Raw genomic sequence first — 27651 nt, 5'->3', positions numbered from 1 at the left:
AAGGATGGGTGAGATGGAAGACTTTGGAGGGTAACATTCCGCTGCCAACATGGAAGGGGATCAGTGCATGCCCAACAGAGACCCAGTTTTTCCTTGTGCCTGGCTTTCCTGGCCAGTTAGCAGCCACAAGCTACGAACCCAAGCCACGAACTCAAGCTACATTTAGGACTGGTAACTATACAGCAGCTGCAGAACATTTGGGGGGTGTGTGTGTGTGTGTGTATACATAGGTATTAGATATTAGTTATTGGTCTTAAATCAAATTGTGGCGTTATAATAAACGTGACATCTTGTCTTGTCCCCTGAAACGATCCTATGTAGTGTTGTCTGCATAACATATGTGTATGTGTATATATATTAGGGCTGTCGATTAATCACAGTTAACTCACACGATTGACTCAAAAAAATTAAGCACGATAAAAAAATTAATCGCAATTAATTGCACTGTTAAACAATATAATACCCATTGAAATTTATTAAATATTTTTGGATGTTTTTCTATATTTTCAAATATATTGATTTCAATTACAACACAGAATACAAAGTGTACAGTGCTCACTTTATATTATTTTTATTACAAACATTTGCACAGTAAAAATGATAAAATAAATAGTATTTTTCAATTCATTTCATACAAGTACTGTAGTGCAGTCTCTTTATCATGAAAGTGCAACTTACAAATGTAGGGTTTTTTGTTACAGAACTCCACTCAAAACCAAAACAATATAAAACTTTAGAGCCTACAAGTCCACTCAGTCCTACTTCTTGTTCAGCCAATCGCTAAGAGAAACAAGTTTGTTTACATTTACGGGAGATAATGCTGCCCACTTCTTAATTACAATGTCACCTGAAAGTGAGAACAGGCATTCGCCTGGCATTGTTACAGCTGGCGTTGCAAGATATTTATGTTCCAGATACGCTAAAGATTCATATGCCTCTTCATGCTTCTGCCATCGTTCCAGAGGGCATGCTTCCATGCTGATGACACTCATTAAAAAAATAATGCGTTAATTAAATTTGTGACTGAACTCCTTGGTGGAGAATTGTATGTCTCCTGTTCTGTTTTACCTGCGTTCTGCCATATATTTCATGTTATAGCAATCTCGGATGATGACCCAGCACATGTTCGTTTTAAGAACACTTTCACTGCAGATTTGACAAAACGCAAAGAAGGTACCAATGTGAGGTTTCTAAAGATAGTTACAGCACTCAACCCAAGATTTAAGAATCTGAAGTGCCTTCCAAAATCTGATCTAGACGGGGTGTGGAGCATGCTTTCAGAAGTCTGAAAAGAGCAACACTCTGATGTGGAAACTACAGAACCTGAACCACCAAAAAAGAAAATCAGCTTTCTTCTGGTGGCATTTAACTCAGATGATGAAAATGAGCATGCGCCTATCTGCACTACTTTGGATTTTTATTGAGCAGAACCCATCATCAGTATGGACTCATGTCCCCTGGAATGGTGGTTGAAGCATCAAGGGACATATGAATCTTTAGTGCATCTGGCATGTAAATACCTTGTGATGCCGGCTACAACAGTGCCATGCAAATGCCTATTCTCACCTTCAGGTGACATTGTAAACAAGAAGTAGGCAGCATTATCTTCTGAAAATGTAAACAAACTTGTGTGTCACTGAGCGATTGGCTGAACAAGAAGTAGGACTGATTGGACTTGTAGGCTCTGAAGTTTTACATTGTTTTATTTTTGAATGCAGGTTTTTTTTGTACATAAATTCTACATTTGTAAGTTCAACTTTCATGATAAAGAGATTGCACTATTGTACTTGTATTAGGTGAATTGAAAAATACTATTTCTTTTGTTTTTTACAATGCAAATATTTGTAATCAAAAGTAAATATAAAGTGAGCACTGTACGCTTTGTATTCTGATATTGAAATCAATATATTTGAAAATGTAGAAAACATCCAAAAATATATAAATAAATGGTATTCTATTATTGTTTAACAGCACGATTAATTATGGTTAATTTTTTTTTATTGCTGGACAGCCCTAATATATATATCCTAATAAAGTGAAGCATTTGTATTTGTCCTCATGGATGTTTGAGAAATTATTTTATTCATAGTCTAACAGAAGCCTGATTTTTAAAAAAATCCTAGTTATTTTCATATCTGAGTTTCTCCATGTGTCTCAGACTCTTTTAACTCAATTAATATTAGGTGGCTGTTTCCTTTTTTTTCAGTATTCAGTTAAAGATAATCTTTCCCCAACCAGAAGATAAGAAATTAGTCTGGAGTAGTTTTTCAGTAGGTCAGCTCTTTTCCTACCGGAGTTTGAAAGAGAACTAGTTGGGCAGTCTAGATCAAGTGGTTTCAGAAGCTTAATCTAAGATAGACGAGAAATTGGCCATCTTTGAACCTTCCCACCAGGTATGGAGAAAGGTATATTTTCTCATGCAGTTTCTAACAGGCATCATAGAAACTTTAATATATGTTTTTTTTTATTTGAGAGCAAGAAAGATACCACTGAAACATCACCTTTTTTTTAATGGCAACACATATTCAGCGTAGATGAGGTAACTGCAAGCATATTTTTTCACCAATTTTGTATTACTATAGAGGGAAACTCTCAGAGTACTTTTATGGGAATTTTGGGTGAAAGAGAAAACAGACCATAGGTGACAGGATTTCTAGGTATCTAGCTGTAAGCATTTTGATTGCTATGATCCTACAAATACTGGAGAGAAAGTTACAGTCGATGAGATACTTTTAAAACTGTATTATAAGGGGTAGAAAAATCGATATCAAATAGATCACTGCCAGGTACATAAGCTCTATATTTAGGTGTTTTATGTTTTACTTTGCCCATTTAAATTTAAACTTAAGAATCTTTGAGTTCACTGGTCAAGGCCTAGTTCCATCACTTTGGAGCCTTAATAATTTACCTTGAAACTGGAAACCACCTTAAAACTCCACAATTTCTGCTTAACAGCAGGTATCAAAACTGAGGTTTCAGATGTCTCCAATAAAACATTATTAGCATATAAAGCTCATTTATTCTCCGAGCCTCTAGTTTATGTGCCAGGAATGCCACTCTTGTTCCTAGTTATCCGTGCAAAGAGTTCTGTCAATACAGCGAAAAGAAGTAACAAAGGATACTCTTGCCCAGTTCCACTGTGCAAAACAATTAATTTGTTTTAGTGCCCAAACTATAACCTTGCCTGTGGAGTGTTGTGTAGTAACTTAGTCTGGTGCATTATATCCCCCAGATTTATGCTTTGAATTGCCCCCTTTAAATAATTCAACAACTTGATTAAAAACTTTTCTTCATATTAGGGACCTTCAACTGAGCTCAATGGATCATTCCAGCCGACCTCTTATATTGTGTGCCAGTTGATGCCTTGAAAAGAACAGGTCTGATCTCTGTTCACCAATCTAGGTAAGATAGGTTCTATCCTCGTAGCTGGAACTTTGGCAAAAATCTTATCATCCAAGTTAAGAATAAAATTAGTTGAAACATACAATGTTGTGGAAATGACAGGCTTGCTGTAGCTGTTCTGTGAGCCACAGTAGGCTCATAGCACTGCCCAGGGAGACTGCTGTAAATTTACAGGCCCTCAGGGTTATCAAAGTTACACTGTGGGCCTTTCCAGCCCTCACCACAGCCCAGGATCGTGAGGACACAAAGGTGGTTTGAAGTCACCTTAGCTCCTCTACCCTTGGGCTGTGAGTTCTGGGCTGCTCCTCTTAGAGGCACAGCACAGGATCACACCCTATGCCTTTTTGAAAAGTAACACTTAAATGGATGACCTCTAATAATAAGTTCCATGACTATATTTTTAGAAAGCATTTGTGGGAATTTTCAGTTTTTTATTTCTGCCTTAATGTGTTCCTTTGAATCCTTTTTTTTCTAGAGGCAGTACTAACTAATGAGTTTCCCTCTTGGAAACACTCCCATGAGCTTCCCAACCAATATCACTGGAGGCCATAGGTACTGGATCTGGGGGTGCTGCTGCACCCTCTGACTTGAAGTGGTTTCCATTGTATTCAGGGTTTACAGTTTGGTTCAATAACTCTCAGCACCCCCACTATAAAAATTGTTCCAGTACTCCTGTTGGAAAGTTCTAAATTTTTTAGTTTGAAATATATTTGAGGTTCTTTTCTAAAGTCACTACCTTTGAGCAGTAGGAAATCAAGTATACCTAATTTTTGCCGCTCAGTTTTTCTGACCTGTCTGAAGTTGGATTAAGTATTGCTTTTTAGTTGTATTCCAGTGTGTTTTTACTTGTGAACTGAACAAATTTGAAAAGCCATTAAAAGTCAGTGGAGATGGAACCTATTATAATGCCTTTTGTGCTCAGCTTTCAGACTACAGCTGCACTTCAGCTTTGATCTGCTTAACTTAGTGGGTTTCCATTGTGTGTAGAATTGATACTGCATTCATTTCATATATATATATACAACATTTCTGATACTCTGTACTTGGTCATAAGATGGACTGAGCAGATGGAGTATTAAATCCTTTTCTCAAATATATTGTTAGAGCTTTTGGAACTTTAGATGTTAAAGCTGTAGTTACTGTACATATTGAGGTTTAATGTTACAGTATACATTAATTTTATGAGTAAGCAAAAACATTATTTTAGGGCATTGTAATGTGGGGCTCTGTACTCTTTAAAAGCAGTGTCTGAACTATAAATAGAGACATCGGTCTTACAGTATAAGGAAAAGTTGATTAAAACAAAGGCTTAATGGTATCAATAGGGTCAGCTGTGATGCCCCCTGGAGTTCTGTGCCCATGCGTCGGTATATTATGTGCCACCGGTCCTACGCTCTCTCACTTCCTTCTTACCACCTGTGACAGTTGGTTGGAGTGCCTGGTCTTGCATAGCAAAAGAGTTAGCGGTTCTTAACAGCCGATTGTTGTTCCCTTTCTGTTTAGTTTTAGGTACTTAATTAGCATTTTAAGTAAGTGATTAGCATTTTAAGCAGTTGTTAGTTTAGTGGTTAGAGACCTGCCTGGGACTTCGCTCTGGAGTGGAGCATGCCCCGTTCCCCAGGCTTAAGCTGTGTTTGTCATGCAACAGGCCGATGCCTATCAGTGACCCTCACAGCAGCTGTCAAAATGCTTGGGGGAATCCCATATAAAAGATAAGTGCAGGATTTGTAAAAACTTTCATCCCAGAACCCAAAAGGAGAGGGACATCCGCTTGAGAACCCTCCTGAGAGCCGTCTTGGAAGCCTTGTGGGGTACCGATGATACCAGTTCCATACTCCCTGTGGCCGACTCGGACAAACCGCCAGCACTGGGCTCGGAACTGAGGAATCCACCGTGGGGACAACTCAACAGGCACAAACGCCCAAAGAGCCATCTCCAGAAAGGAAGGGGGAACCCTCTTTCCTGACGGAGGCTGTGCTGTGCCCAGTGTCGCAGCCTTCCTGACTGGATTCTGCTCGTAGCACCTCAGCATTGGTGCAGAGCACCCCGCCGGCACCAGGATCCTACTGGCACCACCCCCCCCTTGCCAGTGCCCAAGAAGCAGCCGAAGAAAAAAGGCTCGCTGGCACCGTCCAAAGAGGGGAAGGGGACTTTGGGCAAAGGACCCAGTTCAGGCCACATGCCCGCCCCAGAGCTACAAGGGAGTACCATTAAGATCGGACCCCCTAGCCCAGCCAAGGATCTGCCTCTGACTCCTGGGAGTGGTAGGGGATATCCTGGCTTCCATAGCGACCTTCGTTGTCTGGGACGGCCCAAGCGGCCAAAGACCTGGTGGTCCTAACGGTACTGCAAATGTTGTGCCAGGTGCCGGAAATGGCTAAGGCCCTGCAGCCCAAGGGCAAGCCGGTCATGGGACCTCGCCAAAGGGCAGGGGAGTACCATTGGTCCCTGGATCGCAGGCATTCATCCCTGTCCCCATAGCCTAGGACACCAGTCCCATAACCCTGGTCGCTGGCTATATGGCATAGGTTTCCAGCACTGCACTCGCCTTCCATGAGGTATGGATCACCGGAATCAAGGCACTAGTCCCCACACTCCTGATAACAACCAGCCTCCTACCTAAGAACACCTTGGTGCAGATCTATCACCCAGGAGGTCTCGTAGGTGCCGATCACCACCGTTGTGGGACTACTCACCATTGCGGCACCGATCTCTGCTGCCTCGGTACCACTTGAGGAAAAGGCGGCAATCCCCGCCCTCTAGACATTGGTCTCTGGCAAGAGTTAGTTGGCACATGCAGGCCTCCACAGCCCCACTGTTGTCACTGGAAGGGGACTGGTCTGAGTTGGAGCCGGGGTTCAGCCCTTTGCCAAGTGGGGTACAAATCCCTGTCAGCCCATGAGACCAGCATGACGCCGGCGGCGTGGCAGCAGGGACAGTAGCCTGCTCAATGGCTGTCTTGGAGGCCTTCGGGGGGGTGTACCGGTGATGCCAGTTCTATATTCTCATCGCTCCTCTGTGGCCGCCTCGAACAAACCGCCAGCACCAGGTTCGGAACACGGTGAGGAATCCACTGTGGGGACAACTCAACAGGTGCAAACGCCCAAAGACCTGTCTCCAGAAAGGTAGGGGGAACCCTCCCTCCCCCGTGTTGCCCTCATCATCTTCGTTGACAGATGAAACGGTGGCCAGGCCCTCCCGGTCTGGCAGTCCCCCCGACGACTTTAAGGAGCACCAGGCTCTCCTTAAAAGGATGGCTACCAACTTGAACCTTGAAATCAAAGAGCTGGAGGAACAATCAGACGACTTGTTCAATGTCATATTGTCCTCCACCCCAGCCCACATTGCACTACCTGTCCATCCAGGGGTCCTAAAGATTGTTAAAACACTGTGTCAGACCCCATCTTCAATTCCACCCACGTTCAAAAGAGTGGAAAAGAAGTATTTCGTCCCTGCAAAGGGGTTTGAAGATCTCTATATGCACCCACCAGCGGAGTCGTTCGTCATGTCCACAGTTAACGAGCGGGCCAGGTAGGGCCAGGTGAGTGGAACATCAAAAAATAAAGATGCCAAACAACTAGATCTCTTTGGCAGAAAGGTTTAGTCGATGGCCAGCCTACAATTCCGGGTATCCAACCACCAAATCCTGTTGGGCAGGTACAATTTTAATTTATGGGACTCCCTTATGAAGTTCAGGGAGGCCCTTCCACAGGAACTGGCCCTCAAGTTTGCCATGAGCCTGGAGGAGGGCAAAGCGGTGGTGAAGGGTGCCCTCCAGATGGCCTGGGACACTACAGACTCAGCCCTCGGGGTGGTTGCCTCAGTAGTGGCCATGAGGTGCAGCTCTTGGCTACAGTCTTTGGGTTATCCCAATAGATGCAGGCCACAATCCAGGACCTCCCGTCTGAGGGCGCGCGGGGCTCTTTGAGCTCACTGATGCAAGGCTGTATGGCCTGAAAGCCTGCAGTCGCTGGGCCTCCACACTACACAGTAGGCCAGAAAGCAGTTCTGGCCTCCTCCTCCTCCATCTCGGTCCTGGGGATCTTCCCAGCAGGTGTCCTACAGGAGAAAGCGCAAAGGCAAAGGGTTTAAGTGCCGCTGCCCTTCGTCTTCTTGCTCACCGGCTCAACCTGGCCCTTTGAAACACCACGGGTGCCAGAGACAGTGTTTTGAAGGTGTGACTGGGGACAGTGCCCCAGTCAAGTACCTGGATCCACCCTCCTGTTCTTTCCTCAACCGCCTACTCCCCTTCCAATTGGCATGGTTGTAAGTGACATCAGACCGTTGGGTGCTCAACACAATATCCTTGGGCTACACCCTACAGTTCTCAACTGCCCCTCCCTTTCCCCTCCCTCTTCAGGGACCCTTCTCACGTGCAATTTGCTCAGGAGGTGGAAAACCACCTAAGGCTGCGCGCGGTGGAGGAGGTCCCTCGGGATATGAAGGGAAAAGGATTCTACTCCCGGTATTTCCTAATCCCGAAAGCAAAAGGGGGCTTAAGACCCATCCTGGACCTGCGTTGCCTCAAAAAGCATTTCAAGAACTTGAAGTTTTGCATGTTCCAGGAGACTGGAACACTGCCCTCAATTTGAATGATGCATTTTTCCATTTTCCCAGGATGCAGCTGGTTCCTGTTTTGTGTTTGGCTAGTGCCATGTCCAATTCACGGTGCTGCTCTTTGGTCTCTCGTCAGCCCCGAGAGTGTTCACAAAGTGCATGGCACCAGTGGATGCTTACCTGAGGTGTTGGGGTGTTCAAATTTACCCGTACCTCAACAACTGGCTGATCAAGAGTCGGTCTTGGCATCAGGTGAGGCGGCACCTTGGGCTGGTGTGCTCCATATGTTGCGATCTAGGTCTATTGATAAATGAGAAAAAATCAAAGTTAGTTCCGGTGTAATGCATAGAGTTCATAGGAGCGGTTCTTGACTCTACTCGGGCCAGGGCCTTCCTCCCTGAAGCCCAGTTCTGCGTGATGTCAGACCTAATCTCACATATGCAAACCCACTCTCTCACCACCGCTCACATGTGTTTGAGGCTGTTGGGCCACTTGGTGGCCTGCACTTACATGATTCGGCATGCATGGCTCCATCTCAGGCCCCTACAGGCATGGTTGGCATTGTTCTATGTCCCCAACAAACACAACATAGACCAGTTAGTCAAGGTTCCGGACCACATACTGTCGTCGCTTGCTTGGTGATTAGACCTGCATTGGTGTTGGAGGGAGTCCCCTTTGTGGACCCAACCCGGAAAAATCATGGAGCAGGTCCTCAAGGAATCAATCCTGAAGCACTTACACGAGAGGAAAGTGATCAGGAACAGTCAGCATGGATTCACCAAGGGAAGATCATGCCTGACTAATCTAATCGCCTTCTATGATGAGATTACTGATTCTGTGGATGAAGGGAAAACAGTGGATGTATTGTTTCTTGACTTTAGCAAAGCTTTTGACACGGTCTCCCACAGTATTCTTGTCAGCAAGTTAAAGACGTATGGGCTGGATGAATGTACTATAAGGTGGGTAGAAAGTTGGCTAGATTGTCGGGCTCAACGGGTAGTGATCAATGGCTCCATGTCTAGTTGGCAGCCGGTGTCAAGTGGAGTGCCCCAGGGGTCGGTCCTGGGGCCGGTTTTGTTCAATATCTTCATAAATGATCTGGAGGATGGTGTGGATTGCACTCTCAGCAAATTTGCGGATGATACTAAACTGGGAGGAGTGGTAGATACGCTGGAGGGCAGAGATAGGATACAGAGGGACCTAGTCAAATTGGAGGATTGGGCCAAAAGAAACCTGATGAGGTTCAATAAGGATAAGTGCAGGGTCCTGCACTTAGGACGGAAGAACCCAATGCACAGCTACAGACTAGGGACCGAATGGCTAGGCAGCAGTTCTGCGGAAAAGGACCTAGGGGTTACAGTGGACGAGAAGCTGGATATGAGTCAGCAGTGTGCCCTTGTTGCCAAGAAGGCCAATGGCATTTTGGGATGTATAAGTAGGGGCATAGCGAGCAGATCGAGGGACGTGATCGTTCCCCTCTATTCGACATTGGTGAGGCCTCATCTGGTTTCTGTGTCCAGTTTTGGGCCCCACACTACAAGAAGGATGTGGATAAATTGGAGAGAGTCCAGCGAAGGGCAACAAAAATGATTAGGGGACTGGAACACATGACTTATGAGGAGAGGCTGAGGGAACTGGGATTGTTTAGTCTGCAGAAGAGAAGAATGAGGGGGGATTTGATAGCTGCTTTCAACTACCTGAGAGGTGGTTCCAGAGAGGATGGTTCTAGACTATTCTCAGTGGTAGAAGAGGACAGGACAAGGAGTAATGGTCTCAAGTTGCAGTGGGGGAGGTTTAGGTTGGATATTAGGAAAAACTTTTTCACTAGGAGGGTGGTGAAACACTGGAATGCGTTACCTAGGGAGGTGGTAGAATTTCCTTCCTTGGAAGTTTTTAAGGTCAGGCTTGACAAAGCCTTGGCTGGGATGATTTGATTGGGGATTGGTCCTGCTTTGAGCAGGGGGTTGGACTAGATGACCTCCTGAAGTCCCTTCCAACCCTGATATTCTATGATTCTATGAACCCCGTCGGTCACCCTGGTTTCCGATGCTTTGGATCTGGGGTGGGAATTCCATCTGGACGACCTCGGCACGCAAGGTCGTTGGTTGAGTCATGCTCACTTCTTACACATAAATGTCAAGGAGCTCAAAGTGATAAGCCTGGCCTGTTAACATTTCCTGCCTCATATAAAAGGGTGGTTCAAGTTCTGATGGCCAATATTGCCACTATGTTCTATACCAAAAAGCAGGGTGGAGCCTGGTCCTCAGCCCTTTGCCAAGAAGCCATCAGGCTCTGGAATTTTCTATGTTCAGCACGCCATTCATCTCATGGCCGCTCACCTCCCAGGGACAGGAACACTCTGGCAGATCACCTCAGCAGGACCATCTTGTCTTGCCACAAGTGGTCGCTCCATCTTGAGTTAGTCAGCATCATTTTCCAAAGGTGGAGGACTCCCCAGGTGGACTTGTTTGCATCCAGGCACAACAGAAAGTGCCATGCTTTCTGTTCGATTCGGGGGAGCTGACAGAGGCACCCTGTTGAACGTTTTCCTGCTCCTGTGGTCGGGGGCTATGGTGTATGCCTTCCTTCCAGTGTCATTAATTCACAGAGTTCTCATGAAGATCAAGCAGGACAGAGCAAAAGTAATCCTCATTGTGCCGGCTTAGCTGCGCCAGCACTTGTTTGGCACATTGCTGGACCTCTTGGTGGCTGCCTTGTTACAGCTACCACTCTGGCCAGACCTATAGTCTCAAAACAATGGCAGACTGTTGCATCCGAACCTGACAGCGTTGCACCTGATGTCCTGGCTGCTGCATGGTTGAATGTGGATGAGCGACTGTGCTCAGCCGGTGTCCAGGTCCTGCGGGGCAAGAGAAAACCCTCTACTGGAGCAACCTTTCTGGCCAAATGGAAACAGTTTATATGCCCGACTTCAGATAAAGGCATTCGATCCGAGAGGCCCTCAATGCATTTAATCCTGGATTACCTCCTGCATCTTCAACTCCAGGGTCTGTCTCTTTCATCTGTTAAGGTCCACTTGGCCTCTATTTCGGCCTTTCATCCTCCACTCGAGAGCAGGTCAGTTTTCACCCACAACATGACGGTCAGGTTCCTCAAGGGCCTAGTGTACCTATACCCTCACGTAGGGACCCCATTCCTCTGTGGGACCTAAATCTTGTGCTGTCGCGACTCACGGGAGCACCCTTCGATCCTCTGGCTTCCTGATCCCTCCTCCTTCTCTCCTGGAAGGTCGCTTTCTTGGTGGCAATAACATCTTCCCGCAGGGTCTTCGAGTTTAAGGCACTTACCTCGGAGCCGCCCTACACACTGTTTTACAAGGACAAGGTCCAACTTCGACCACATCCGGCCTTTCTACCCAAGGTTGTTTCGTTTTTTAATATGACTTAGGACGTATTCTTATCTGTATTCTTTCCTCAACCTCATAAGTTGGCGGAGGAGCGCAGATTGCACTCGCTCGATGTCAAAAGGGTGCTAGCCTTCTACATGGAGAGGACCAAGTCTTTTCATAAGTCGCTGCAGTTATTTGTCGCAGTGGCTGACAGGATGAAAGATCATCCAGAGTCAGTCCAGAGGATCTCGATTTGGATTACTGCGTGTATCTGCTACTGCTACAACCAGGCCAAGGTGCCCCCTCCGGCGATTGTAACTGCCCAGTCAACCAGGGCACAAGCCTCTTCGGCAGCTTTCCTAGCCCAAGTGCTGATCCAGGATATCTGCAAGGCTGCCACCTAGTCATCCGTCCACACGTTTACATCGTATTATGCGCTTATCCAGCAAGCTCGAGACGATGCTGGCTTTGGTAATGCAGTATTGCAAGCTGTATGACTGTGAACTCCTTCACACAACTCACAGTCAACCTGTGTAACTCGTTGTCAGGGGATGTTGTGACAGCCAAAAGCATAACGGGGTTCAAAAGAGAATTAGATAATTTCATGGAGGATAGGTCCATCAATGGCTGTTTGCCAAGATGGGCAGGGATGCAACTCAATGCTCTGAATGTCCCTAGCTCCTGACTGCCAGAAGCTAGGAGTGGACAATGGGTGATGGATCGCTCAATGATTGCATGTTCTGTTCATTCCATGTGAAACCCCTAGTATTAGCTACTGTCAGAAGGCAAGATATTGGGCTAGATGGAACATTGGTCTGACCCAGTATGGCCATTCTTATGAGATCATGTCATTGCATCATGCTTGTTATAAACAGGCCTATTTCTTGGATACACTAAAAAGGTCAGCATCCGTAGTTTAAAGGTAGATTTAAAAAGATCCCCCGAGAACAGAACAGAACCATATGTTGGGGATTGGTCCTGCTTTGAGCAGGGGGTTGGACTAGATGACCTCCTGAGGTCCCTTCCAATCCTGATATTCTATGATTCTATGATTCATATATTGGAAGGGATGGTACCAGGGAAGGGACACTACAAGTACAAGTATAATTAAGTTTGCCAAGAAAAGGGAGGGGAAGAGGGAGCTCTGTTGGCGTGTGGAGCTAGGGGTTAGGAAAAGAAGGGGGTTCTATCGGCGTATAGAACTGTAGTTGTGGGAGGGGAAGAGGAAAACTCTATTGGCATATACAAATAAGCCCAACTGGTGTGAAGGGGTTCGAAGTATGGTTAAACTCTATCGGCGTATAAAAATAGCCCAGTCAATGTAAAGGGCTTCAAAATATGCTTGCTTGTTTAGCCCCAATAAACCCATCAAATTGCCTGCAAACTGAACTCTGAACTGTTATTTTCCAGCAAACTAAAACTAAAAGGGAAGAGGGAGCTGGACCCCTGTCAACACTGCACAGCAACAGTAGCTGCCTTTGATGCTTACTAGGCACAAACTACACAGTATCCACAGTGCCCTATAAAAATGGATATTTATTTTCACCTATCAGGAAAAATTGAGTATACAGTTTAAGACTCAAGGCTGATGTCAGCTTTTTCAGATGCATCTGTACTGAAAATGACATAACCAGGGTAAAAAGAAAAAAGAAAAGGAGTACTTGTGGCACCTTAGAGACTAACCAGTTTATTTGAGCATGAGCTTTCGTGAGCTACAGCTCACTTCATCGGATGCATAGCTCACGAAAGCTCATGCTCAAATAAACTGGTTAGTCTCTAAGGTGCCACAAGTACTCCTTTTCTTTTTTCTTTTTACGAATACAGACTAACATGGCTGTTACTCTATAACCAGGGTAAACATTATAAAAATTAAACCTTAAAAGGTGAATGGCAATTTTCGGTTTCAAATATCCATACACTTTCAACTTTGATATTTCTCACCATCCACAGTCCAGAGTTCGATTAGTTAGTGAATGGAGTGAAGAGGTACTCCTAAGAGATATCACTGAAATATACTATGAATATTTGTGTTTTGACTAAGTCAGTCACATCTCACCTTTGCTGCGTCTTGATATTTGGATTTATAGTTTGTGCCATCACTCCAGGCGTAAGAACAATACAGATTTTCAAATGCATTCAAAAATAATAATCCGAATTAATATGGGGGGAAAAACTACTCCCAAATCAGCCAAAGAAAAGAGAAAACTGGTACTGCCCCAATTCAGACCACTTCTTTAGAACAAAACAAAGTAAATAGTTCTTGCATTGTGCCCAGAAAGATGTCAAATTTGGGCTCTCTTAGACCAAAATTTGGGTCGGTGGTGTATGCATGTACATGTTTGATACTTTTGTTTATTTTGTTTTTAAGGCAAATGGTGCACCTATGCATAGCACAAGTTAGCACTAGAAAATCTATTTTTGTAGAGAATGAATAATTACTGTATGCAGGGCTGGTTTTGACAAGTTGCAGAAACTTTGATTTCAGGTGGCCCCAAGTTGAGAGGAGTCCTCAGGGGGCTGGGAGGAGAGGCTGTTTTGCCTATGTTCAACTCAGCTTCTCACTCCATACCTTACACAGTATGATGTGTTGAAGTAATGTAAAGAACTATCCACCCAGATCAGCCCATTGGTTCAGATATGGAGCTGTCCAGGAGAACAGAGAATCTATGCAACATGAACTTCATTTCCAGCACCCCTGTGCTAATCCGTGTCTAAGTACTAAGAGGAAATTAATCTTCCTGCTGGCTGCATTAACTTCTGCATAGCTCTGGTTGTGAAGGACAGGTGTGCTGCAGGTCTATCAGCTGTCCTATTGTGTATATTTTACATTTGAAACAAACAAAAAAAACACTTAAGTGCTGGGAAGTCAGAGAGAGTCTGTACTTCTCAATCTTTTTTTCATTCAGACGCCAAAGTCCTTTTTCTGGCTGTCTCTGGCTAATTCTGTTAAGGAATTGTCCGCTAAGGAAGAGTCAGTGTAAAAGTACACAGTGTTTTGCAAGTGCATAAAGGACAAAGCCCTTACTCTGAGGAACTCAAATCGAACTTGAACAAATTTAATATGTATTTAAATTCAGATGCAAGATAGCATGTAAACTTTGTTAGTGATTGCATCAGATTTGTGAGGCTTCATGAATGATGTAGATTTTTATGGCAGGATTAGAAGGCTACAAAAGAAATTACTTGGTGTTAGGAATTATAAAGCTCCTCTACTCAAAAGGGCCTTTAAAATCATTTTAAAACTGCAGTGTGGTAGAGACAAGTGGAGAGGTTAGAGAGAACTGGACAGAGGGAAGGAGGAAAAATAGGAGAATAGGCGGAAATGAGAGTAGCTTTTGCCATGGTTGACTGTTGACTTTGAGCACATTGGATTCTGTTCATTTCACGGAGTCTCTTGCTGTCATTCCCAAGACTTTATTTGCTATATTTTGCACTTGAGCTAGGTGAGAAATTACTTAGACTCTGTTGTTGAGAAGGAGATGGCATTAATTGTCTAATTTGGCATTCATTCCGCAAACACAGTGGGAGAAGGGAGTCCCTATTTAGGATAGAGATTAGCCAACTCCAAGAGGCCTGGAACCTGATCAGAAGCCTACTTGAAGTTACTGAGGGCTTTTCCATTGACTTCAGTGAACTCTGAATGAGACATTTATAGCAGTATCTGCAGAAACAAATTTCTGTTAGATTGGTCAATAATACGGAAGGCAGATAATTGACTTTTCAAGATGATATGAATGAAATAAGCAAGAAGAATTGAAATCTTTTCGCTTAATATTTCAAGCAAAAAGAATGGCAGTGGATAAATTATGGCATTGGTGAAATGACTCATAGCAATTATAGCTAAACATGTCAATGGTATCTCATGCTATCAGCTATAATACATAACAATTGCATAGCATTTTACATCTTCAGAGTGCTGACAAGCATTAATGCCTGTAAAGAAAAGGTGAGGTATGATGCATATATTCTGTTGCCATTATTTAAGTTGTCTGTTTCATGGGGACAACTTGGCTGACTTCCAAAGATGGTAGAAAAGTTGACTTGATCAGATAAAACTAAAAACTTCTCCAATTGAAGGTTAAATCAAAGAGAATCTCCTTGTAATGCAAAGCAACTCCCTGTAGAAAGTTTTCTCTGCTAAAATAATGGCCAACTGCCAGAGGAAAAAGAAATAAAAGCCTAACTGTATGTTTGCCCTTTGTGTTCTTTCCTTCTTTTAAAAGAGAGTATTGATGTATTAATGTGCACCATCATAAATAGTGATTATCATTAGGACAAACTATTAGAGAATTCAAAGTAATGGGATCTACAAACTCCTTTCCCCTTCTCCTGTTCCCAGATCTCTGTATAATGTTACCTGTGACAAAATGAATAAGACTAGTATGAAAGCCAAAACACTCCTCCTCCTCTCCCTTCAAAACAAGAGTGCCCCAAAATGGTTTGTCACCGCCCTTTATTTTTGACTAGATAGAATGTGAAGGCAAATTTACTGAAATAATTTGGAAAACTGTTTTGAAATGCGCATGTATAAATCTGAGACCTTCGAAATCCATTCACATGGTGTTGGTATTTAGTTTTATAAAGTGCCTTGAGCTTCAAATGGGTATTCCAATCACAATAAATATTGTCAAAAATGCTTTTTTTGTAAAATGCAATTCATACCTTAGAAGGGTGCTCATTCTTCTGAGTTTGCATGGTAAATGGATTTATTTTAATTCATGTATATTTTTATGTATTGATAAATACAATGTGTTCAAATGTGATAATGGAATATCAGGAAAGACCATTTTGAAACCTGGGTGTCTAAAATTAGGCATCCAAGTGGCATTTGTAGATCCTGTCAACTTCCATGGGTACTGAACTGAACATTTGGCAACTTATTTAGGTTCCTAATTATGGGTTTAGGTGCCTTGATTTAAGCTTCGAAGTTTGAAAATGTTGGTCAGATTTTTTTAGATCATTTTTATTAATCATCATCTCTTCACCAATAAATCAACTGTATTTACTCATCGGTGTTAAGGTTTTAGTACAAGATGATACTGATAGCAAGTTAAGATTTTCATAATTTTGAGCATAAAAAAGGTTGATGGCCTCGTGAGCAGGTAATGTTTTTTAACTTTAGTATATATTCTTGTGAGTGATTGTTGTAGAAAATAGTTTTGGAAAAGAATCTGCATTTTTGTGCTTACACCAATATCCTTTCCTCCCCTGAGAACATCCCCTGAGCTGTCTTTATTGATCTTTGGAACTTGTGTTCATCTTGCCAGTGCAAATCTCCTTCAGAACTGAACAGTTAGAGTACGCAGGTTTACAGAAATGGTATCGTGTTTAGATAGTAATGGTGAATACTGAACTCCTGTGTCATTCTTTCTTATAGAGTAAACCTAATTTTTTTAAATGATTGAATTTCACAGGCTTAGTAAGCAGTATGTGACCTATTAGAAAACTGGACTGTTTTTCTTCAATAGTATTTAGATTTTTCAACTGGGGGCTGATCAAAAATAGCATATGTATCCTATTTCCAAATGATTGTTCTTAGTCAGTGTATATATAACTGTTGTCAGCCTATCCAGTACAATTTTGTAGTATTGCAGAGTTAAATTTAATTTAGCTTTTTATGTAACTTGAATTTTTTCCTATGATTATGAAACTGTGAGCCTGTATATTAGACTGGATTAGTAATAAAACATCAGCATAATTTGATTCTGTTCCTTTTCTTCCTAGAATATTTTCCTTCTTGGATATTGTTACTTTGTGCCGATGTGCGCAAGTTTCTAAGGTACAGTATTTGCTTTACTTGGGTCATTTTGTGCATTGGGAAGGACTAATTACCAGCAAAAAATGAGCTTTAGATTAGGCTCTTAGAAATCAAAGGGAATCTTACCATTGACTTTGAGCAATGGATAAGAAACTGAGCACCCAATCCTGCAATCAGATATGCAGAATGAATCACGTGTGTCTGGAGTTTTCTCTTAAGGGGTGGCGGGGTCGGGGCAAGAGATGAACAATGATACATGCTTTGTATCTGCAGAAAGAATTAGGCCTTTTTTGGCATAGTGGCATTTGCTATTTAAAGTTTGTGACTTTATAACACTATTTTTCAGAAGTATTTTGTGCTTAAAAGTCCATGTAGCTCTGTTAATATTCAACATATGTTTAAGAAGTGTATCCATGGTGTTTGTCAAATGCTGAAGGTATTAAGTAAATCTACTACTAATAGAGAAAACGGCATTCATGTGAAGACAATTGAAAAGGCATATCTAAATACATCTTTATGTTCATCTGGGTGGTTTTGCTTGAATTAAAATAAAATAGATTTTATTCTTACATGAAGTGTGTAAAAAACAAACTTTATATGCAACCAAACTACCATAGTGAACTTTTTTCTGTATTATTTCAAAAGTCAGGCTTTTAAATCTTCACTTTTTTTTTTCAGTGAAATTCAAAACTTTTTTTTCTAATTCAGAACATAACTCTTTTATTCCTGCTTCCATCCCACCCAGAACTGTGATTTAATAAGCTAAGCAGCATCAATCTTGGTCAATAGCTCCAGCTAAAACCTAGGGTGCGGCAGAAAATAATGCTGATGAATCAGTAGGTGGTATTCTTCCGTCTGAGTCAGTATTGAACTGGTTGGGTAACCACGTGTCCCAGCAGTTTCTATTGAATAAGGAGCTCCTTTTCACTTTCTAGCCTGAACTGTTGTGTAGAGATGATGTGTGCTGTTTAACAGCTGCCATGTTTCACCCCAGTGGTGATGAAGAAATTTGTGTGCGTGTGCGTACTATATAATAAAATATGGTCCAATCCTGAGAGGGGCTGAATGCCTCCATTCCCATGAAAATAGGGAGGTTCAGAAGCCAGCATCTTGCAGAAGATTCTGCTCCTCTCAGGACTGAGCCAATAGTTTGTAAAGGTTATAAAGAATTTTGGAGTTGAAAACCTCTATATAAATACATTTATTTCAGTGTTCCCAGCTCTTCCTTTTTATTCTTTGACTAGAAGCAGCTAAGTTTTAAATTCTTCTTCTTTACATACAGCTCTAATAAAAATAATTTATTGAACAATGAACTTACTAAAATTGCTTTAAATGATGAGGTTAAAATTCTGACATTATACTCTGTATGTGTGTGGCTTGCATTTAAGTCAATGTTCATGCACGTATCCATGGGCAGAATTTGGCCCTTACAGTCTGAAAACATGCAATCCCAGGATTTAAAAGAATCAGTCCAGCAAAATCTGTTTTTAGCCATCTGCTTTTTCATAAGCCTCAATGCCTAAATTACTTTTGATTTACATACAAAGTAATGCATTCTGAAGGAATACTTGTGTCATGTCTGTGATTTCAAGACACTCATACTATAGTGATGAGGGGAGGGCTATATAAGTACCTGATAGAGAAGATTTATTAAACATACGTATGTTTTTTCTAGGCATGGAATGTCTTGGCTCTGGATGGAAGTAACTGGCAAAGAATAGATCTTTTTAACTTTCAGACAGATATAGAGGTTAGTACTATAGTTTTTTTTTTTTTGTCTTTACATTGGATGTTAAAAGCATAAACTGTCTTAATTATCCCAGAGACCTTATTCAAAGTACAAATATCTCAGTCTTAAAATACAAGATGGTAATGCTGTGAAGGAACAGTTGGAAAAAGCAGATAATTGTATTTGGCTCACTTTTTACCTTGGAATTGTGTCTGAGTTTTGATCTTCAGCTAAGTGACAAATAATTTATTTATTTTGGTTTAAGTAATTCATGTGCACACATTGTTCACAAAAGGTAGGGATTGACTGTTCTGGAGACTCAAGACTTCTGTTCATAAAACAGGTATCATACAGACAGTGAAAATGTCCCTCTAAGGTTCCTCAGTCTTGACTGAGACCCTCAGAATTACTTCTGGGAGTGAGAGGGTAGTTTAATTTCCATGTCTGTTGGCTCTCTGGCCTCCCAGCTGAGAGCGCCATTTACAGTACAGACCCGTTTACGCGCGGATGTCGGGAGTCAAGCCACCATGACTGCATGTTAACAGACTGCAGGTTAAGAGGGCCATGCTGAAAAAAGTGTCTATGATTCACCTAGAAAAAAACGCTGTTATTTTCTGCTCTTTCTGGCTCGCGCTTTTTTTCTTTCTTATGAAGTCTGTCATTCGCCGCAGATGAATGATTTAGATATTTTCCACATTTTGTGCCTCCATAAATCTTACAACAGTTTCTACAGCACTAAGGGCTTCTGTGGGCGAAATTTTGACCTTTTCAACGACATCCTCGCCATCACTTTCGCGGTCTGACGTAGTCTCGCAGCCCATTAATATTTCTTCCTCGGACAGAAATTCTGAAGTTGGGCAATCTTCATCCATCTCCAGCCACTCAGTAATGATTTCCGGCAACGTATCCAAACTAAAATCTTTTATCATTTGAAAGAGAAGTTTACCTTTATCCTCTTTTGTCTGTGTGCATGTTTGTAGGACGTCTTCTTCCAAAAATCCTTCAAAGTCTGGCTCTAAATCAGTGCCACTGCTGGAGTTTTCCAAGTCTGAGCCATCTTTGACAGAAAAGGCATCACTGAGAGCCTTCATCATCCCAAACTTTTTTAACTAAATAAATAATTTCCTTCATGTTTAACTGTTTCAGGAATTCAGAAACGCCTGAAGATGTGCATGACACGATCGCCAAAATCAGTTCCCGTCGATAATTGTTTTTAAAATTCTGAATAATGCCCTGGTCTAAAGGTTGAATTTTTGATGTTGTGTTGAATGGTAGGTATATATACAAATTTTTCCATCACTCGATACCAGTGATTTGGCTGGAGGATGGGCTGGACAATTGTCAAATAGCAAAAGTGCTTTGGCTTCGAGTTTCTTCGACTGCAGATGCTTACAAACAGCTGGAACAAAGCTGTTGTGGAACCAGTCGTTGAAAATGTGTCTTGTCATCCAAGCATTTTTGCTGTTAGCATATATTACTGGCAGTTTGGCTCTGTTGAGGTGATTAAAGCAGCCAGGGTTATGAAAGCGGCCAACGAGAAGAGGGGCAAGCGTATGGCTGCCCATCTTATTACTACAAAAAAGAAGAGTCACACGATCTTTTATCTTTTTAAATCCAGCTGTTTTCTGTGTCTCGTATTTAAAGGCTAAAGTTTTATCAGGTAGCAGTTTTGCAAATAAAGCTGTTTCATCACAATTATAAAGTTCTTCTTCATGGTAGTCTTCATTTTGTAAAATAGATTTTAACTCAGCGGGAAATGCGTTTGTGGCCGATTCATTGGCTGATCGGCTTTCTCCAGAAATCGATACCTGCACTATGCCATGACGCTTTTTAAAACGAATTATAAACCCCTTGGTGGCTTAGAATGATTCATCCCCCGTTAAATTTCCAAATTTTGTCGCTTGGGCTTGAAGAATTGGCCCACTTAGCGGCATTCCTTTCAGCCTTTCCTGAGCAAATCACGTGTGCATGGCTTTGTTTATTGTGGGTTTTGCTGAATAGTGCGCACATTTTTGCTTAAGCCCCGTGGCAGAATCGATATTTTGTACAAAGCCATTCAGTTTAGATTAGTTTTTTAGCCATCCTCAGAGAGTAGATTCGGCAGTCTCAATATCTTTTGAAACTTTGACCTGGGTTTCTCCGCTATTTACTTGATCTATTGCAGCTAGCTTTTCTTCTACAGTGTAGGAACGCTGACGCTTGCCCTCTGCCATTATATTAGGCCTACGGTTAAAATTTTCTAATGTATGTAACAAAAAATGACCTCTTTTGAATGTTTTTAGTGTTGAGAGAAATTTAAGAACCAATCCTATGGAAAATTACTTCACTGACCCATTAATGGTATATTTACTGAGTCATATTAGGAATTAAAACCCAGAAGAAAATAGTCTCATTCTCCTCTGGCATGCTTGCCCCATATTTAAATTCGTCTTACATGAATAAAATCTATATGGTGATCATTGGATAAATTTTGCTAAACATTGTCGAAACATACAAAGCATAGAAATTCACTAATTTAACTTAGAGGTAAATTCTGTCAACAGCACTTTGAAACTTCATTGTCAGCTTCTTTTTGGTACTTTAAAAGCCAACAATAGATGTTGGTTATTATGAGGATCTGTACTAAAGTGGAGAACAGATTCCAGAGCCTGCAAGCATTTAAACATATCTGTACAGGTTGGGAGGGATTAACTGCTACTCCTGTTTATTCGCACATAGAAGGCTGAAAATATTTTTGTTTCTTATTTGCTGAGCAGTAATAAATGTATTTTAGAACTATGAGCTTTCTATCTGATAAAAGTATATGATGCTTGAAGGTTCTGTTTTTTAGAAGGATAGTACTGGATTATTATGCTTTTGGTTTGGGACATACGTTTTTCATATGCTGTAGTTTTTCTAATTCTTTGATTATGTAATGGATTTGTAGCATAACCTATGTGCTACAAGGCAGTATTGTGTTCTTGATGTGTCCTGGGACAACCATGTTATAACCTGGTCGCAGGATGTAGTTGGTTTTCAGTATAGATTATCCCTTTATCATTTAGATTTAGAACAATACAGTGGCTGCTATACTTTGAATTTCAGCTCAATAGTAATTTAAATTTACCTTTTAATTCATTTATTCACTGTTTATCTAAGGCACACTAAAAAACTTTTTAAAAGTAGTTTTAATAGAATATTAAACAGACACCCACCCAGGGCCAGTGATCTCAGAAGAAGAAATACAGCTCTTTTGATGTCTTTCCATCTCAAAACAGCATCTGTTTGGATTACTGTGTTTGAGGACCACAAATTGCAAAGTCCCTGTACACACGATCTTTTGCTCAGCATGACTTCACAATATGCCCTTGTTGGCATCATATACACCATCGAACAATATCAAAGACTTGAGTCTGCCATTGGGTTAAGATAGTACATTGTTTTGTAATGTATAAAACAAATATACGTATTGATCTTGTATACATAATACCAGAGAAAAAACAATAGACTACCTTACCTTTATAAGCGTCTGTCTTAAGGATTTATCAATCTTATGCCAAAGAGTGTGTGCTGGGGTGTGGTGCTGAATGCTAGCTGGCGATGGTGAGGGAATTGCACTTTGCTGGTCTCATAAACAAACATCAGGAAAAAAGTAAATTTAAAATAATGCGCCAAAATACCTCATGTTTTATTCAGGGCATTTAATTCTTAATACTGAAACTGCCTGTCTGTTTTTAAATACATTTGAAGACAGTGACGGATTAGCCACTGGGTCAACAGGGCCTGTTCCCAGGGGCCCCAGCCAATTGGGGGCTCCGGAAAAATGGGCTCACCTGCACCCCGACCCACTCAGCCTGCCTGGCGCTCCTGCCGGGGAGTAGGGGTAAGCCCCCTGTGCCCCAACCCTGCTCCCTGACAAGAGCGCAGTGCAGATGGGGGAAGTCCCCGCGCGCCCCAACCCCACTCCTCGGCAGGAGCATTGGTTGGGCGGAGCAGGGCAAGTCCCCGTGCCCCGACCCTATTTCCCTGGCGGGGGGACTGCAGGCAGAAGGGGTGGGGAGGGGCCGCCACTTGCTCTGTCCCCAGGCCCCACAAAAGCTTAATTCACCTGTTTACAGATCATCGCTGCAGCATAGTCTTTCAAAGGGTCCTTAATTCATCCTCTAAGCTTGTGCCAAGCAAATTGACTAAAACTGTGGAAAAGAATAGAATTATCAGACACACAGCTGAACACGATATGTTGGGGAAGAGTCAGCACGGCTTTTGTAAAGGGACATCATGCCTCACCAATCTATTAGAATTCTTTGACCTCTGTGACTTGAACCTGCGGCATATGGGAGCTACGAGGCCCCCCGCTGCCCGTGGTGCCTGGGAACTGTGCGGGCCCCAAGCTCCACGCCGCTGCAGGTGGCGGGGTTGCCCCGCAGTTCCCAGCCACCGTGGACGGCGGGGGTGTCCCGAGCTTGGAGCCACAAGCAGTGGGGGACCCCCCCGAGGTGGCATGGGGACCCCCCAACTCCCCATTTTGTCATGCATGTTTTTAGTAAAAGTCACAGATAGGCCACGGGCTTCCATGAATTTTTCTTTATTGCCTGTGACCCCTCCGTTACTTTTACTAAAAATATGCATGACAAAAACTTAGCCTTACTCATAAATAAGGATACATTTTAGTCACAGATATTTTTAGTAGAAGTCATGGACAGGTCACGGGCAGGAAACAAAAATTCATGGACCATGACCTGTCCATGACTTGTACTATACACCCCTAACTAAAACTTGGGCTGCGGGTGCTCTGGGGGAGCATCCAGGAGCTCCGCACGTTTTGGAGGAGGTGGCCTGGAACCACCTGCTGGTGCTGGGGGCGGGGGCAGGCTGCGGCATGCAGCCTGGGACCCCTGCTGGTGCCGGGAGGCATGGTTGGCAGGGCTGGCAGGTTCCCTGCCCGGCTCCATGCAGCTCCCTGGAAGAAGCCAGCATGTCCCTGCAGCTCCTAGGGGGAGGGAAGGCTAGGGGGGCTCCGTGTGCTGCCCCCGCCACAAGTGCCGTCTCCGCAGCTCCCGTTGGCCGGGAACCACAGCCAAGGGGAGCTGCAGGGGCGGTGCCTGCAGGGACATGCTGGCCACTTCTGGAGAGCCCCTCCCCGAGGTAAGCATTGCCCCGAATCTCAAGCCCCTACCCCAGCCCTGAGCCCCCTCCCACAGCCAAACTGCTGCTGCTGGCCCAGGGGCTGCCTGAGCCCCAGAGCCAGTCACACTGGCTGCTGCAGAAGTCACAGAGGTCATGGAATCCGTGACTTCCGTGACAGACACGCAGCCTTCCTCATAAATGTTCTGGAAAAGGGCATAAATAGGGTGGTGACGAAGTTTGAAGACAGTACAAAATTACTGCACTTAATGCAGTGGTGGTGTAGCTGTGTTGATCCCAGGATATTGGAGAGGGAAGATGGGTGAGGTAATATATTTTATTGGATCAACTTCTGTTAGTGAGAGAAACAAGCTTTCAAGCTTACAGAGAACTCTTCTTCAGGTCTGGGAAACTGACTCAAAGTGTCACTGCCAAATACAAGTATTTGAACAGACTGTTTAGCATAAGCAGATAACTCACATTTCAAGGGATTATTCAAGGTGACGAGGCCCGTTAACACTCCTCCATTTATAGGGAGGAAAGGGAAGGGGAGAGACACAACTGGGGGTGGGAGTTGTTAGTGGGTTACAGTTTGTTGTAGTAAGTCATAAACCCAGTGTCTCTATTCCGTCTATGATTTTTAGTGTCTAGCAAAGTTATGAATTTAAGCTTTCAGGCTCATCTTTTGAAAGTGTTGTGCAGGTTTCCTTTTAGGATGAGGACTGATAGATCAGGTACAGAGTGATCACTTTATGAAAAGTGTTCACCCACAAGTGACAGTGTTTTTGTCTTTTATCAATTTTCTGTGTGAGTTCATTTGAGAGCATAGTGATTGTCTGGTCTCACCCACATTGTTGCTATTGGGGCAGTTAGTGCCCTGGATGAGGTACACCAAATGCTTTGATAAGGATGTGTCGGACCCATGGATCTTGAAAGGTGTGTGGGGGGTGGGGGGTGGGGGGGGGCTGTTGATCATTGTAGCTGTGGAGATATGTCTGCAGGGTTTGCATCTGTTGTTCTGGCAGGGTGTGGTGCCACTTTGAGTTGATGTGTACCGCTCTGGGTGGAGCTTGCTTCTGATGATGAGCTTGGAGAGATTAGGGGTTGTTTGAAGGCCATACTTGATGCAGACCCCATCCTGAAAGAAAATTTTCCCTGAACCCCCTCTTCTGAACTGTTCACCTTAGAAAAGAGACTAAGAGGGGATTTGCTAGAGGTCTATAAAATTAGAAATGGTGTGGAGGAAGTGTTGTTATCCCTTTACATAAACCCCCCCCAAAAAACAGGGGTCCCCCAATGAAATTCATATACAGCATGTTTAAAACCAAACATAAGGAAGTACTTCGCACACTGTACAGTCAACCTGTTGAACTCGTTTCCAGAGGATATTGGGAAGGTCAAGTTTAATGGATTCAAAAAAGAATTAGAGAAGTTCATGAAGGGTATGTCCAATCAACAGCTATTAGCCAAGATGGTCAGGGATGCAATCCCATGTTGTGGGTGTCCCTAAACCTCTTGACAGCCAGAAAGTGGGAGTGGTCAACAAGGGATGGAATCACTAAATAATTGCCCTGTTCTGTTCGTTCCTTCTGAAGCATCTGGGCATTGGCCACTGTTAAAAAACAGGATAGTCCACTAGATCAATTAGTGGTCTGACCCAGTATGGCCATTCCGATGTTTTCTTGTCTAAGCTTTTGTGGATCCAGATTGGGTAGTTAGACATACCAGATTTGTGCAGACAAATATGGTTTTTACATATGCAAGTTTAGTCATGAAAATTCATGTGCAAAATTTCAGGTAAGTCTTTAGAATATATTTTTGAAAGTTTGTCCCACAAGGCAGTAATTATAGCTAGTCGTGTTAAAAATCATGTGGATATATTTAAATTTGTAGATTCATAATCTATACTGTGAGGCCACTAATGAAGTGGGACTGTATTTCAAGAAGAACTATATGTTGCCTTTCTCTTATCTGAAAGATATTTTCAATACAGAATCAATAACTGATGCAACATATTTTTAATAACTTTCATCATGAGGCAACTTTTAGTATGAGATTTATAATTCAATTTAAGCCTTGTGCACAATGGCCCTGGGGCCATGTGCACTGGGGCCATGTCATTATGACCCATTGGTTCACAACTCTGTGGCCAACCATATACAACTTAGTTGGTAATATTTTGAACATTCCTAAAACAGTTGGGTTTGGAAAATTTAAAATATATTTTATTTGTGCATCTTTTAACTTTAGATTAAATCTGAAATATTATTGTTCTGGAGCTTTTTCTTCAATAATTACATGTTACAGTTGGCATTTGTGCATTTTCGTGGTTTATGTATCTACACTATATTCCATTTATTTTGGTGATGTTTTTTCTTCTTTTCATTAGAGGTAATTAGCTTCAGTTAGGAAGCAGTTGTGACTAATCAGAGCCTAGATTAAAAAAATCACAGCATCTCAGGAAGTGTATTATCAAATTTAGTTTGTCGTCTTTACTCTAGAAATCGTATAGAATTTAAACATTCTGTTACTTAACAATGAGAAATGATGCCTCATAATAGAGCAAAATGTTTTCACATAATGTTAGCCAGTACGTTTGGATTAGCAGTGAATAATAAAATATTAAAAATACTGTATTTGGGGAAGTTGTGTGTTTGCCTGTATTTCAGTATAACTTTATTAGTTATTAAAGTTTTAATTGCTCCCTTAAAATTATTCCACTTTGTAAGTATTTAGCAAAGTGGTGGTGTGGTCAACAATATACAATGCTTCTGCCTTTTGGTATAAACTAATGTAGGGTTCTCAAACTTCATTGCACCGCGACCCCCTTCTGACAATAAAAATTACTACACGACCCCAGGAGGGGGGGACCGAAGCCTGAGCCCACCCGAGCCCCATCACCCCAGGCGGGGGGCCAAAGCTGAAGCTCTAGGGCTGCAGCCCTAGGCAGGCAGGGGGCCTGTAACCTGAGCCCCGCCATCCAGGGCTGAAGCCCTTGGGCTTTGGCCCTAGGCAGTGGGGCTTGGACTTCAGCCACAGGTGGTGGGGCTTGGGCTTGGGCTTCAGCCCTGGACCCCAGCAAGTCTAACAGCAGCCCATGCCCATTAAAACAGGGTTGAGACCCACTTTGGGATCCCGAACCACAGTTTGAGAACCGCTGAACTAATGTATCCCCCTCCCCCCCCCACTAAAAAAAAAAAAATCAGGGTGAAAGAGAGGGGTGTAATACCATAATTCTCTTTAAGGGACATTTTTTAACGGTAATGCTATTTTCAGTCTGCATGTTGAATCATGCCATTCAGTTGAGAGACATGAATAAATAGTGTTCTGGAGCAAATGCCTGTAAGTTTAGAAATGCAGAGAGGTGTATAAAGTATGTGTATCTTTGAGGACTTAAACCTAAGCTTAGCAGTAATAATCAGATTTTGTAAACACAGGTGTGAGCCCCATAGTTAAGCTGACCTAACTCCCGGAGTAGATGCGGCTAGGTCAAAGGAAGGATTCTTCTGTCGACCTAGGTACTGCCGCTTGGAGAAGCGGATTAGCTACAGTGAAAAAATCCCTTCTGTTGCTGTAGGAAACGTTTACCATATGGCATTACAGGAGCACAGCTGCAGTGCTGTAGCGCCTGTAGTGTAGACAAGGTCTTAAATATATAATAACTCAATGGGATGACTAATGTGCATTAGTGTTTGCAGGATTGGGGCCTAAGTGTACAAGTATCTGTTTCAAAAAACTTTGTTTCAGCAATAT

General features: G+C 42.7%; 1 protein-coding gene across 2 annotated transcripts in view; it reads left to right on the top strand.

Moving 5' to 3' along the window:
* The window catches only part of FBXL2 (F-box and leucine rich repeat protein 2), a 128696-nt gene that overhangs the window by 55941 nt on the left and 45104 nt on the right, over positions 1-27651 (top strand). For both annotated transcript variants that reach the window (XM_074945489.1, XM_074945488.1), the window contains exons 3-4: positions 17033-17087; positions 18742-18816. In XM_074945489.1, coding sequence (XP_074801590.1) covers positions 17033-17087; positions 18742-18816 — 130 coding nt within the window. The remainder of the gene's footprint in view (positions 1-17032; positions 17088-18741; positions 18817-27651) is intronic.

Source organism: Natator depressus, chromosome 2 (assembly GCF_965152275.1).
Source record: "Natator depressus isolate rNatDep1 chromosome 2, rNatDep2.hap1, whole genome shotgun sequence".
In the NCBI taxonomy this organism is placed as follows: Eukaryota; Metazoa; Chordata; order Testudines; family Cheloniidae; genus Natator; species Natator depressus.
This window is presented reverse-complemented; position numbering and strand designations above follow the sequence as displayed.